The 14396-nt window shown below is 42.3% G+C and overlaps 1 protein-coding gene across 2 annotated transcripts in view; it reads left to right on the forward strand.

The window, feature by feature from the left end:
* LOC309560370 (uncharacterized protein) overlaps positions 1 to 13837 on the forward strand; it is a 54734-nt gene extending 40897 nt beyond the window's left edge. Inside the window, exons 2-4 of one of the 2 annotated variants that reach the window (XM_082264000.1) lie at positions 6409 to 6927; positions 9972 to 10053; positions 13303 to 13837. In XM_082264000.1, the coding sequence (XP_082120126.1) occupies positions 6409 to 6927; positions 9972 to 10033 (581 nt within the window). In that variant the 3' untranslated portion in view covers positions 10034 to 10053; positions 13303 to 13837. The remainder of the gene's footprint in view (positions 1 to 6408; positions 6928 to 9971; positions 10054 to 13302) is intronic. The other variant, XM_082264001.1, reaches the window with a different exon arrangement.
* Positions 13838 to 14396: the final 559 nt, after the last annotated feature.

The following is a 14396-nucleotide window of genomic DNA, read 5'->3' on the forward strand; positions in this document are numbered from 1 at the left end:
GACCTGATTGGAACGGTGTTGTGAAAGGAGCCTTAAGGATTGCTGAGCTGAAATATGTAACATTTTTATTAGGTTTAATATCACTTTAGTCATAAATACACATCAGCATGGTTTATTCCTTGGAAATCCAATTTTTAACTGACTAAAAAATCCCTTAACCACTTGCCCTCCAGAAGATTTACCCCCCTTTATGACCAGACCATTTTTTGTGATATGGCACTGCGTTCCTTTAACTGACAATTGCGCGGTCGTGTGATGCTGTACCCAAATAAAATTTACGTCCTTTTTTTCCAACAATCTGAACTTTTTTTGTGGTATTTGATTACCTCTGTGTATTTTATTTATTATTATTTATTATAAATTATTTTTTATCTATAAACAAAAAAATTACCAACAATTTTGAAAAAAAAAAGGCATTTTTTACTTTCTATTATAAACATATCCGATAAAAAAAAATGTAAAAAAAATAAAACTCCTTTATCAATTTTGGCCAATATGTGTTCTGATACATATTTTTAGTAAAAAAAAAATCCCAATAAGCGTATATTGATTGATGACTGGTTTGTGCAAAAGTTATAGCATCTACAAACCATGGGAATTATTTATGGAGTTTTTATTTATTTATTTTTTACTAGTAATGGTGGCGATCAGCAGCTTATAGCGGGATTGTGGCGGACAATCGGACACTACCTGACACTTTTGACACTTTTTTGGGAACCAGTGACACTAATACAGTGATCAGTGCTAAAAATTCGCACTGTCACTGTACTAATGACACTGGCAGGGAAGGGGTTAACACCTAGGGCGATCAAAGGGTTAAATATGTGCCCCAACATGTGTTAATGTGTGTGCTGTGTGCTGTTTTTACTAAGCAATTTTCTGTTTTGCAGAGGAAAAAAAACAGCACATTGGTGCTGTCAGAAGAGAGCCCTGTGTCTGGTTACATACACAGGGCTCTCTTTGGTAATTAACGAAGCGATCAGGTAGCCAGGAACCTGCTGATTGCAGCATATCACAGCACAGCCGGGGCGGCGGGGGCGCCCACTACCCCGGCCCACGGATCACGTACTAAAAACAAAAAGCAGAGCACCGCTAAGTGTTATCAGTTTAATTAAAAGTGTAAGGCAGGTACAGGAAAACTGCTCACATTTAACCACTTAAGCCCCGGAAGATTTTACCCCCTTCCTGACCAGGGCCTATTTTGCGATTCGGCACTGCGTTACTTTAACGGACAATTGCGCGGTCGTGCGACGCTGTACCCAAACGAATTTGATGTCCTTTTTTTCCCCACAAATAGGGCTTTCTTTTGGTGGCATTTGATAACCTGTGCGATTTTTTGATCATGCGCTATAAACAAAAAAAGAGCGTAAATTTTGCAAAAATAACAAAATTTTTCAAATTTTTTATATGAAATCCCCCCCCCCCCCCCCCAAAAAAATGTAAAAATCTAAATTTTTTAACATTTTAGGCCAATTTGTTTTATGCTACATATTTTTGGTAAAAAAAATTGCAAAAAGCGTATTTTGATTGGTTTGCGCAAAAGTTATTGCGTTTACTAACTAAGGGAAAGATTTTTGTAATTTTTGTTGTTTTTTTTTAACGCGTAATGGCGGCGATCTGTGATTTTTTTTGCGGGACTGCGACATTGCGGCGGACAGATCGGACTCTTGACTGACATTTTTGACACTTTTGGGGGTACCAGTGACATTACTACAGTAATCAGTGCTATACATATGCACTGTTACTGTAAAAATGACACTGGCATTGAAGGGGTTAACTTTTTTTTAGAGGGAGGGGTTAAGTGTGTCCCTAGGGGCGTGCTTCTAACTGTGATTGGTTGTGGCTTGAGGTGTAAGAACAGTGATCAACGGTCCTACATAGCAGAACCGTATGATCTCCATTCTTACACAGGGGAGAATGACAGGCGGCTTTGTTTACATTAGCCGCCTGCCTTTCTCCCGGTGTAACGGATGATCGCGAGTGGGTGGCAGACATCGGGTCAGCCGGGCACACGCGCGGGGGGGTCCGTGACCGAGCGGGAGCGTGCATCCGGCGGCGGAAGCTCGCTCCCCAGAGCCTCACAGGCTAGCGACGTAGTACTACGTCGATTTGCCTGTGAGGGGCTGACTGCCGTCGTAAATCGTCGTTAGGCAGTCGGCAAGTGGTTAAAACAGTATAAAATAGCTCATCTGTTAGGTGGTCTGCAGGAACACAGGGGTCCACGGCTGGATGTTTGTGGCTCCAAGAGGTGGTGCAGGGGATGGTGAAGGAGGGAGATGTCTGGAGAGCCAAGAGACCAGATAGTAGGATGGCCAGCAGCTTCAGGAAGGTGTTCTGTTCCTCAGGGAGATACCTGGTGAGCCGAAAGACTGTTAGGTAGGATGGCTGGCGGCTTCAGAAGGGCGCCCTGCTCCTCAGTACATCCGGCGCCGACAGATAGGGGAGCCCAGCATGACAGATCCAGCAGCCAATCGCACAAGGCGTTTCCGAGCATGCGCAGTAGCCTCACAGGGCGTGTGCGCTCCTTTCTCAAGTGCAGCTGACGTATCACGTACTAGGCTGCCCTGCCGCAGTATATCTACGGTGGACAGTCCGCAAGCAAGTAAAGAAAACCTACAACAAACCTCAGCATTTCATTCTTCATGATCCCAAAGTATGTAGGAATGAAGCCACCCTCTCTTGTTCACTCCCAAGAGGGGCTATGGGTTATGGTATTTGTAGTGTGCATGGAGCAGAACACACGACTGAAACTAATGTGTACTGCTTATTCCAAACAAACAAAAGTGTGGGGGGAAAAGAGAGGTTTGGGAGCTCACAGATTACATTACAAGAAGACAGAAAAACACAGTAAGAACAGATTTTATTAAAAATAGATTACAGGGCCATTAAATAGTGGATGTGTATTCCTTATTTACGGATATCATTTAGTGTCACTATAACTTCTACAGGAAAAGTCAAGATTTGTATCTAAATTCAGCTTTTTGTATCTGTAAATATACTAAATGTTTTGAGATGTGGGATTTCTGTTATTTTTTGAATGTGGTAATACATGGACTAGTGGGTTCATTCAATCATTTTTTTGTGTATTAACCGCTTCTGAATCGGAAGGATTTGCCCCCTTAATGACCAGGCCATTTTTTGCGATTCAGCACTGCGTTACTTTACCGGAAAATTGCGCGGTCGTGCAATGCTTTTTTTCCCACAAATAGAGCTTTCTTTTGGTGGTATTTGATCACCTCTGCAATTTTTATTTTTCGCGCTATAAACAAAAAAAAGAGCGACAGTTCTGAAAAAAAACAAAAAAATTTTTTAACATTCTAGGCCAATTTGTTTTCTGCTACATATTTTTGGTAAAAAAAAAATGCAATAAGCGTATTTTAATTGGTTTGCGCAAAAATTATCGCGTCTACTAACTACGGGAAAGATTTATGATTTATGTAATTTTTATTGTTTGTTTTTTTTTTTTTTACTAGTAATGGCAGCGATCTGCAATTTTTAGCGGGACTGTGACATTGCGGCGGACAGATCGGACCCCTAACTGACCTTTTTGACACTTTTGGGGGGATCAGTGACATTACTACAGTAATCAGTGCTAAAAATATGCACTGTTACTGTAATAATGGCACCGGCAGTGAAGGGGTTAACACAGTGGTTGACAAGGGGTTAAATGTAAGCCTATGGGAGTGGTTTTAACTGTATGGGGGTTGGGCTTTTGAAATGACCATAGAGACCTGTGATCCTATATAGAAGGATCACAGGGGCTCTGTGATCATTCCAAAGAGAAGAACAGTCAGCTTTGTTTACAACAGCTGACCGTTCTTCTCTCTCAGTGGGGAGCGATCGTGGGTGGCCGACGGCAATCGGAGCCGTCGGCCCCATGCATCGGAGTCTCCACTGTGAAATGGGGGGTGGGAGCGCGCCACGGGCAGCGCTCGTTCGCCTCCTAGCTGCAGGCGCGCGACCAATGTATATCTATGTCGGTTCGCGCAGGAGGGGCTGCCTGCCACAGTAAAGCTGGATACACACTATACAATATAATTTTGATTTTTTTTCCTTTAGACTTACCAAAACCATATAATATGAGGTCAGACCTAAACACTTTCAACTTTTATGCAATCAGGCAGGCCCTTGCACAACATAGTTGAAGGTAAATCTAAAAGAAATCTACCAACAAAAGTTGTATAGTGTGTATCCAGCTTTAAACTGCAGCGGGCGGTCATTATGCGGTTAATTATTCACGGTCCTGAGAACTGGAAATGTGACCTTTGCCTACTTTATTCTAAAAGTTGTCCCTCTTTTCCATCGCAGAAAGTTGAAAGATCAGGTGATAGGCCAATAGTGAGTCGAGAGGGGAAAGGCAAGCGCAGGTGATCACTAAGTAAAAAGCCCTTACCCCAAGAGTTCCCATTTATAAACAGTAAAAGCTTTAAGTTGGATACGCACTATACAACTTTTGTTGTTCGATTTCCTTTAGATTTACCTTCAACTATGTAGTCTGCTTGCTTTAAAAAACCTGAAAAAGAATTGGAAAATTACATTTTTTTTTTCACTTACCTTGTTTTTTATGAAAATATACTTACCTTCCTTCCTCTTCCTCCCTCTGATGACACGGCGCCCGACGTCACTTCCTACTTGCATTGATTTCTGGGAGATGAGAGTCATCGATCCCAGGAGTCAATGCGCCTGCACCGGAGTCACTCGTCACTTCCGTTTCAGGCACGTCATTCCCTGCTGAACAGCTCCGGGCATGCCCAGAAGCTGTTCAGGGGTGACGTGCCTGCCCCGGAAGTGAGGAGCAGGGCATTCTGGGACTCAGACATCACCGAAGAGGACACCGAAGAGGACGCTCCGGCTTCAGCTGCCCACACCTGAGATGGCAGCGCTGGACAAGACATTTTTAAGGTAAGTATTTCTTCTTACAGGTAAGTGAAACAGGGGACAGTTCAGAGGCTATCATTGCTTAAATGCACTAGCCCTGACTGTCCCGGGGGTATTTTTAGGTACAATATTTTTTTGGGGTGGAACTCCGCTTTAATCAGCCACAGAACCTTTGTAATTAATATGTGTTCAGGTTTAAATGGATGAGGTGGCAACCCTTAATAACCTCCTTGTTCCTGATTACTCCAAACTGAAAAGCTCAACTCTCATTGGTTGCTAATAGGTAGCTGAACATCATTGTTGCCCCAGCATTATGACTGTACACAGCACATGGCTTCAGCTATGTGTCAGGAACCAGGCAAAGATTAAATGGGATCCTGGGATGCTTACTTTGATATTATGGATAAACTCAGCTTTCTAGAGCATGCCAACATCCTAATTAGTCTAGAGAAAAGATATCTCTCATGGATATATCCTGTGAGCATAGGTGGACTTTTCAGGCACAACATGAGACATCTCCACAATTTTTATTATGTAAAATAATTAAGTTTATTTAAATAACACTTTAAAACAGATACAAAAATTATAAAAAAGGTTAGCCTAAGGAAGACCTTACCTATTAGGGAGAAAGGAATCACCTCTATGATATGTGTACCCCACAACTAGAAACTGGACAACAGTGATAATTATGTCACCAATTCCTGATACATATCATCCAGGTGCTCTTGTCCCACCAGCGATCAACGCGTTTCGCTATACATCAGCTTCTTCAGGACCATTAGATTTTGAGGGTACAGACTCATGTAGTCCCCTATGTCCTGTCCCTGGGGGGTCCTACTTGAGCCCCTATGTCCAACCCCCAGATGTTTACATGTCAGGGATAGGATAAGCACCGCCATGTAACCCATATGACTATACCTACAATAGTGTATACAAATATTGATCGTTTTGTATATAAAGACTCTAACACATTGTTTGTTTGTTTGTTTGTGCTAAGATAAATGTGTCTGTACCCTCACAATTGAATGGTCCTGAAGAAGCTATTGTATAGCGAAACGCATTGACCACTGGTGGGACAAGAGCACCCGGATGATATGTATCAGCAATCGGTGACATAATTATCACTCTTGTCCAATTTCTAGTTGTGGAGTATACATATCATAGGGGTGATTCCTTTCTCCCCTAATAGGTTAGGGCTTCCTTAGCCTAACCGTTTTTATGCTTTTGTATCTGTTTTAAAGTGTTGTTCAAATAAACTTAATTATTTTACATAATTAAATTGTGGATATGCCTCATGTTGTGCCTGAAAAATCCCCCTATGCTCACAGGATATATCCATGTGAGATATTTTTTCTCTAGACTACTTTGATATCATGTTACATACAACCAACAGGAGCAGCAGATGAGGGACACACAATAATCTTATTGCTAGAAGCTCTTGTGTATATACTGTAAACATCTCCGAAAATGTACTTCAACAGTGGAGTTCCATTATAAGAAACATGTTAATGTCATTACATTTTCCCACAGCTCAGACCGCAACAACCACGACTGTGCAGCGAATGAATGTGTACACCCAGGTCTCTGTGGCCCCATCCCAGCTGGAAACCACACAGATTGTGTCAAGTCCGCTGCTCAGTACCAGAGATGTCCCACTTCGGTTTGCTATTACAGCCGAGAAGAATGAAACCAGGTGCATGGAGCTTTCCATCAACCCTTGTCCTGATCCAGAGCTGCTGGTCACAGTGTTCGCAAACACAAGCTACAATGATAAGACATACAACAATTCTACGACAGTCACTGGCGGACTTCGACTAGAAATTCTTTTTGGCAGCCGTATTGCTATTTTCCCCCAAGACATAAATGCAGAAGAAGGCCAGGCTTTACTATATTTAGATTACTCTTATGCTGACAATTACGAACAAGAATCCCTAAGTAAAAGGGGAAACTCTTCAAATGTTAACATTCAGCTCATAGCTTCCACCACTGTTACATTGCCTAATGGAGGAATGAATGGTGGGCATTCGGGATCGGGACAACCTGCACTGTGTAAGTGAAAAAATGTTAAAGGGAAAGTAAATCTAATACCAGGATAACAAATGTTGTCTATATACAAGAGGCATGCGTATTCTTACTTCAATCTAGTTGTACATTGTGTATTACCAGACCTGTGCAGTAATCAAGTATGAAACTTGGCCATTGTGCAGGAGCTTCCTGTAATAAAGACCGGTCACTGCTGCTCTCTCTCTTTGTTCAGGGTGGCTGGTCTTGTCTCCGCCCCCTCCTGTAGTTTTTTGCAGGCAATCTGTAGTGGGTGGAGACTCCCACTTGGAAGAAAAATATATTTAAAATATATTTTAAAAAAACATTTTTAATTTATTTTTCCAAAATATATTGGAAATATATTTGAAATGCTACAATTTTGACCATATTCAATATATTTCTAACATTTTTTCCCTAAATATATTGGAAATATATTTTTCTTCCATATGGGCTGCTGGGGCCCGCCCATAGCTCTTCTCTCTGCACAGACAAACTGCAGCACACTGATAATGTCACAGCTACTATTACAAGGTAGTTACTATGTTGTGGAAAAGCTTGCTGTTAAAGAGGACCTGCACTGTGTAAACTGTGCCCAAAAACATGGAGAGTAGAGGTCAAAAAAGTAGACACCAGTATTGTCTGTAAGCTTCCAGCAACTGTTATGTTCCAATTACTGACCTACTGTGCTTTGTTCTGCACTGCGTATGTGTGGGAATGCTGCCCTCTTTATAGAAGTAGGGCTTTCCTTCATCATATAAGGCCCCTTTCACATGGGAGGACCAATCAGGTTCGCCTGTCAGTTTTTTAGGCTGACCCAATCGGACAGTCCATTGCTCTTTATGGAGCAGTGGATGTTCGTAGACACTCGACATTCAATCCTATACACACAGACAGATGGAGGATCTGTTCCCCATCCGTCTGGCGGATCGGATCTGATGACAGTCGAATGGAAATGGACAGGCTGTGTCTGTGTCTGCTCTGCATCAGGGGAGTAGACGCGGACCTGTCATCGGCCTGCTCAGCGGGGTCAGATTCCCCGCTGAGCAGGCGGATCCGCTGCTGGAGTCTGCACATCTGAAAGGGGCCTTAAAGTTGTCCAACCTCCTTTCCCCTCCGATGCCTGGTAATATAGTCAAGAATTAACAGGAGAAATCCAGTAAGCACATAATGGATGAAGCAGAAGCAAGTAGATGCTTGCACCGTAGGTCCTCAGGTACAGCTTTCTGCACAACAAATCTGTGACGCTTGCAAGCAGAGGCAGCAGTGATGTAGATGATCTCACAGTGCAGATAGAACTATCACAAACAACTCAAAACACAGCGCAAACAAGTAGTGTGCAAATCTATAAATATAAATATGAATATCTTATCCCTAAAGGCGTTTGGAGAAAAAAATTATATCCTCCCACCCAACAAATATATATTAATTAAACAAGTGAATAATAAATATTATTGTGCAACACATGTGCAAAACCAAGAAGGTTAATACCCCAATAATTCAAATCAGCAAGTGTCCAGTGAAACATCACATATGTAGAATAATATACAGATAGAACTATCAGCCTGTAAGCACTGGAGTGCACGTCTATATATATTGAGGAATTTAAAACAAATGAAATCTTTCAGGGTACCACTTTGGCACATGTGGGTGGGTGCAGCTTGGTGCAGCTTGGTGTGGGGGCAATAACATACTCCCAGTCCAGGTCCAAACAGTATAACTGTATTGAAGTAAAGCTAAAACAGTTCACAACAAACCCAGTGGGAGGAGGTCCAATCTGGAACACTCACAGATTGTAGCGGAGCAGGTATTAGCTGAACTGACCGCATCCGTCTGGAAGGGCAGGGCGTGGCCTGGCTGTTCCGAGCCCAAACGTGAAGATGTCCGAGGAGATTGCAGAGCCCTAAGCTTTCCCTAGTCATCTGGAACATTTGCCCTTTCCCTGCCACTAATATTGTCCCTGACATACATGACCTGTCCCTACACTACCCAAACGGGAATGCGCGCTAAACCCAGGGGCCAGGGTCTTAAATAGACTCTGCCACACTCAAGATGGGCGCCAGAGTCACATTGGCTGCCACCATCCAATTGGATCGCTGCCCCAGTGACTCAGGAAACCATAGAGGAACCACGTTCAACAACAACCTGCACCTGCCTACACTCAGTCAACATTTGTAGATGTTCTCTCTAATATAGCAAGTATTCACTTTTTATGGCCCACTTTGAATACAGAGACGCTTTGAGTTACTAGATGAGTCTGTCATAACTAACAGTGACCCATCAGCAGCTCATCTACATTTACATCCTCCATGCTCCACCCTCTCCTACACCACTAGTTTCGATCACCCTGTACACATTCTGAACTCCAAGTATCTCAGCTTTCTAACCCTCAACACTCAGCATCCACTCCCAAAATGTCTCTATTCATAAACATGCACACATCTGCTAATCTATTTACAATTCAGCTTAGGGTTAATACTGGCGGGAATGGGGATAATCATTAAAGTGATTGTAAAGCTTACAATTTTTTAAATTAAAATATTAAACATGACATACTTACCTGCTCTGTGCACTGGTATTCTACAGAGCAACCCAGATCCTCCTGTTTGAGAAACCCCCACTGGTGACCTCGGCTCCTCCTCTTTAGCGAGTGCCCCCATTGAAAGTCTATTGGGGCACTCATGCAGGCTCATGCAGGCTTGCTCCCAAGCTGCCCTGCCTGCGTCTTTAGACACAGACGGTGCAGCTTGGCCACGCCCTCACTCCCTCATCACAGGATTTGATTGACAGCAGTGGGAGCCAATGACTCCCGGTTTCATAAATATGCCCAGTGAGGAGGAAGATAGCCGAGTGCTGGATCAAGATAAGCTCAGGTAAGTATAAGGGGGGGGAGCTAGGTTGAATCCTCTCGCACAGGATTTTTTTTTACCTTAATGCATTGAATTAGAGTTAAACAAAAAAATAAAAACTTAGGGCTTTAGAATCACTTTAAACCATGTTTAATTTTTGATTATGTATTGACTAACAGGACAATGATTCTATTTTTTCCACAGATCACAGAGGACCGTTGGGAATAATCACACTGATGCTGCTTCCATTATTTCTCCTCAATTGATTGCCCAGTGGCCCCTTGATGTAAGTTTTAGAAGAAGAATGCAAACCATTCTCACTATCACACTGTATTTTTGCTACGTATTGACCTTTTTAAAGGGTTGGTTCACCCAAAAACATGGATGGATGCTGGTGAGCAGAATTACCCAACTGCCCAGAAGTGCTCATTCTTCTAATTAATCAGTTGTTATGGAGTTGTAAAGTCAGAAGGTTTTTTTTTTTTATCTTAATGCATTCTATGCATTAGGATAAAAAGCCTTCTGTGTGTAGCAGCCTCCCCAGCACCCCCTAATACACACCTGAGCCCATCTCTATCCAGCGATGTCCACAAGTCCCACACATTGGCTCCACCTGCTGTCAATCAAAGTCAGTCAGCAAATCAGAAGAGAGAGGGGGCGGGGTCGAATGGCAGCTGTCTAAATGTCTGAATAGACACATGGAGCCTCAGCTCGGTTCAGGTGCCCCATAGCAAGCCGCTTGCTGTGGGGGCACTTGACAGGAGGGAGGGGCCAGGAGTAGCAATGAGGGACCAGAGAAGAGGAGGATCCAGGCTGCTCTGTGTAAAACCAACTGCACAGAGTATAACATGTTTGTTATTTAAAAAAAAAAAAAAAAACCAAGACTTTACAATTACTTTAACCACATTAAGACCGTCCGCCTTCCATTTACTGCGGCAGGCTGCCTCTCCTGCGTGAATTGTTGTAGCCCCATGTCAGTCGCGCGAGTGGTGCTGGGGGGCGTCGGGGATGCAGATGCACGGGGGCGGCGGCCGGGATTGCCGCCGGGAACCCCGCGATCGTTCCCCGCTGAGAGAGAAGGTTGGTTGGCTGTTGTAAACACAGCTGACCGTTCTTCTCTCTGAAATGATCACAGAGCGCCTGTGATCCTTCTATATAGAAACACAGGTCTCTATGATCATTTCACAAGCCCACCCCCCTCCCCCACAGTTAGTAAACACTCCCCTAGGCTCACACGTAACCCTTTGATCACCCCTAGGTTAACCCCTTACCTGCCAATGTCATTATTACAGTAACAGTGCATATTTTTAGCACTGATTACTGTAGTCATGCCATTGGTCCCCCCAAAAGTGTCAAAAATGTCAGTTAGGGGTCCGATCTGTCCGCCACAATGTCGCAGTCCCGCTAAAAATCGCTGATCGCCGCCATTACTAGTAAAAAAAATAAATAAATAAAAATGACCAAAATCTTTCCCCTAGTTTGTAGAAGCGATAACTTTTGCGCAAACAAATCAAAATACGATTATTGTGATTTTTTTTTTTTTTACCAAAAATATGTAGCAGAATACACATTGGCCCAAGAGGATGAAATATTTTGATTTTTTTTTTTTTTTTTTTGGTATATGTTATATGTTTATGCTATATCTTATATAGCAGAATGTAATTTTTTTTTTTTTTTTTCAAAAATGTCGCTCTTTTTTTGTTTTTAGCGCAAAAAATAAAAATCGCACAGGTGATCAAATACCACCAAAAGAAAGCTCTATTTGTGGGGAAAAAAAAGAACATCAATTTTATTTTGGTACAGCATCGCACGACCACGCAATTTTTTGTTAAAGTAACGCAGTGCCCAATCGCAAAAAATGGCCTAGTCATTAAGGGGGCAAATTCTTCCGGTCCAGAACTGGTTAAGGATGCCAGGAGCCTCCCGCTTAGAAAAACAAACACTGACCACCGGCACTTAGCAGCATTTTGCAGAGTTTAGGACAATTATGAGCGTTTAGGATTTGTCAACTGTTTTTTCTGCTGGCAAAATGCTCCCAAAAATGCAAAAAAAAAAAAGTATTTTTTTCTGCTCCTAGAAAATGAAGCTTCAAAAATGCTTGTAGACTAAAATAGTGTGCATAAACAAATAAGATAACACTATTTGCTTCTAGAAGCAGAAAAGAAAATGCTCAAAAGCTGCTGCTAGGAGTTTTTTTTTTTTTTTTTTAAGCTAGTGTGTATGGAGCCTTTATCTTAGTGGGTCTGGACCACTTAAAAGTGTCTTTTTTTTTTTTGCAGGTTTAGCCTGGTGGGCTTGGCCAGCTACCGTCTTTTTATATATCCAAAAAACCTCTGCCAAAAAATCTCCCTATTTTTCAAATTCTGTTCCTGTCTATCTGCGGGTTTAGGTGTTCTCTGTGTTCCTGCTGTTGCATTCTTCATAAATAAAAAATAAATAAATTACAACAGGAACAGTAGGATTCTTTAAGCGCCGGTTCACATTACCGCGACGCTACTTGCAGGGGCGACCTCCGAGATCGCGGTGCGAGCAGCGCGCCGCGACCTCGGAGCGGCCGCCACGGACTTCATAACATTGAAGTCTATGGCGGTCGCCTCCTGGTCGCCCCAAAGAAGCTCCGGACTCTTTTTCTAGGTCGGAGCGACTTGTGTCGCTCCTATTAGAACGGGTCCGCAGCTTCCCTATGGGAGGCGACCTGCGGCGACCTGTGAGGCGACCAGGTCGCCTCACAGGTCGCCCCAGTGTGAACCGGCACTTAGTAATGACAGCATGCGTGCAGATCTGGAAACCCAAGTGCTGATGTATCAGACAGTTTCCCAAAGGGAGGGAAAAAAAGGAAATTGCCAAGTGGTTTACCTGTCAAGCCTCTACCAAAAGCTGAAATATCAGGTTTAGGTGTGCTGTCCCTTTAAATCCTCGACCCTAACCCTAAAACCTCAATGCACATTAACCTAACCCCTAATACTTAGATAACCCTTAGGCCGCTTTCACACATGTCCGATCCTGTCCGTTCCGTTTTCTGCTCAGCGAGGGATCGATCCGCTGATCCCCGCTGAGCAGGCGGATGACAGCTCCATCTCCACTCTGTGTGCAGGGACAGAGGTGTCAGATCCCCGCTCTCCTCTATGGGGAGATCGGATGAGAACGGACCGCCTGTCCGTTCTCATCCGATCCGATCCTCCAATGGATGGAAAATAGGGTTTCCATCTGTCCGGAATTGACAGACAGGATCGGATCGGACATGTCTCCGCTGACATCTGCTGCCCCATAGAGATGCATGGGGCATCCGTTCAGATCCGCCTGAAAAACTGACAGGCGGATCTGAATGGTCCACATGTGTGAAAGGGGCTTTATTGGTTTCTAACCTGTAGATTTGAAAAGTACTTGTACAGCCCCTTGACAACACCGTTAAGTGATCACTGCCCTAAGATCAACACATTCTAAGATTTTGGAGCACAGACTAAATCATTCTCAGTTTATGTGTTTTGTGTGTATTATATTCTGCACGTATGATTTCTCTTATATCTCTTTACAGATCACTAGAATATATAATATCTTTAACAAATACCAGAGACATCAAAGACTCCAGCTGCCACATACAACAATGCAAACATATTCCAATGCCTCACAATCAAATAACTAATTATGTTCCTACAAACGTTTTATATATCTGAAGCTTTTATTGTGTAGTACACACATTTTTATTTCCTTAAGCACGAAATTATCATGGAAAACCGAATTGCTTAATCGAATTTATACATTTTTCCCTAAATGTTTTTTTTTCCAACAAAAATAGCAAAATATCCATGGCTTTATATGTTTTGTTGCCTTTTATATTTTGTAGAAACAAAATCTAATTAAGGTAAGTCTGTATATGCCATACCATACAGCATGTTTTTGTAGTTTTGGTGTAGTACCTGCTCAAATAAATTGCTACAAAAATTGGTAAAGCTGTACTTTAGACAGATATAAAAGACACATATTAATGCAAGTATATGGGAAGTAAAGTTTCTATTCTCTGAGCAACTAATGCTTTTACCCTTTCTCTACCAAAGATGTTTTTTTTTTTTTTTTGCATGATAAAATAAAAATTTTTTGGTTTAAATATTAGTTAAAACTCAAAACAGTATATACAGTGCCTTGCGAAAGTATTCGGCCCCCTTGAACTTTGCGACCTTTTGCCACATTTCAGGCTTCAAACATAAAGATATAAAACTGTAATTTTTTGTTAAGAATCAACAACAAGTGGGACACAATCATGAAGTGGAACGAAATTTATTGGATATTTCAAACTTTTTTAACAAATAAAAAACGGAAAAATTGGGCGTACAAAATTATTCAGCCCCCTTAAGTTAATACTTTGTAGCGCCACCTTTTCCTGCGATTACAGCTGTAAGTCGCTTGGGGTATGTCTCTATCAGTTTTGCACATGGAAAGACTGAAATTTTTGAACATTCCTCCTTGCAAAACAGCTCGAGCTCAGTGAGGTTGGATGGAGAGCGTTTGTGAACAGCAGTTTTCAGTTCTTTCCACAGATTCTCGATTGGATTCAGAACTGGACTTTGACTTGGCCATTCTAACACCTGGATATGTTTATTTGTGAACCATTCCATTGTAGATTTTTCTTTA

The sequence above is a fragment of the Pelophylax lessonae genome, assembly GCF_965119305.1.
Source record: "Pelophylax lessonae genome assembly, chromosome: 7".
NCBI classification, from domain to species: Eukaryota; Metazoa; Chordata; class Amphibia; order Anura; family Ranidae; genus Pelophylax; species Pelophylax lessonae.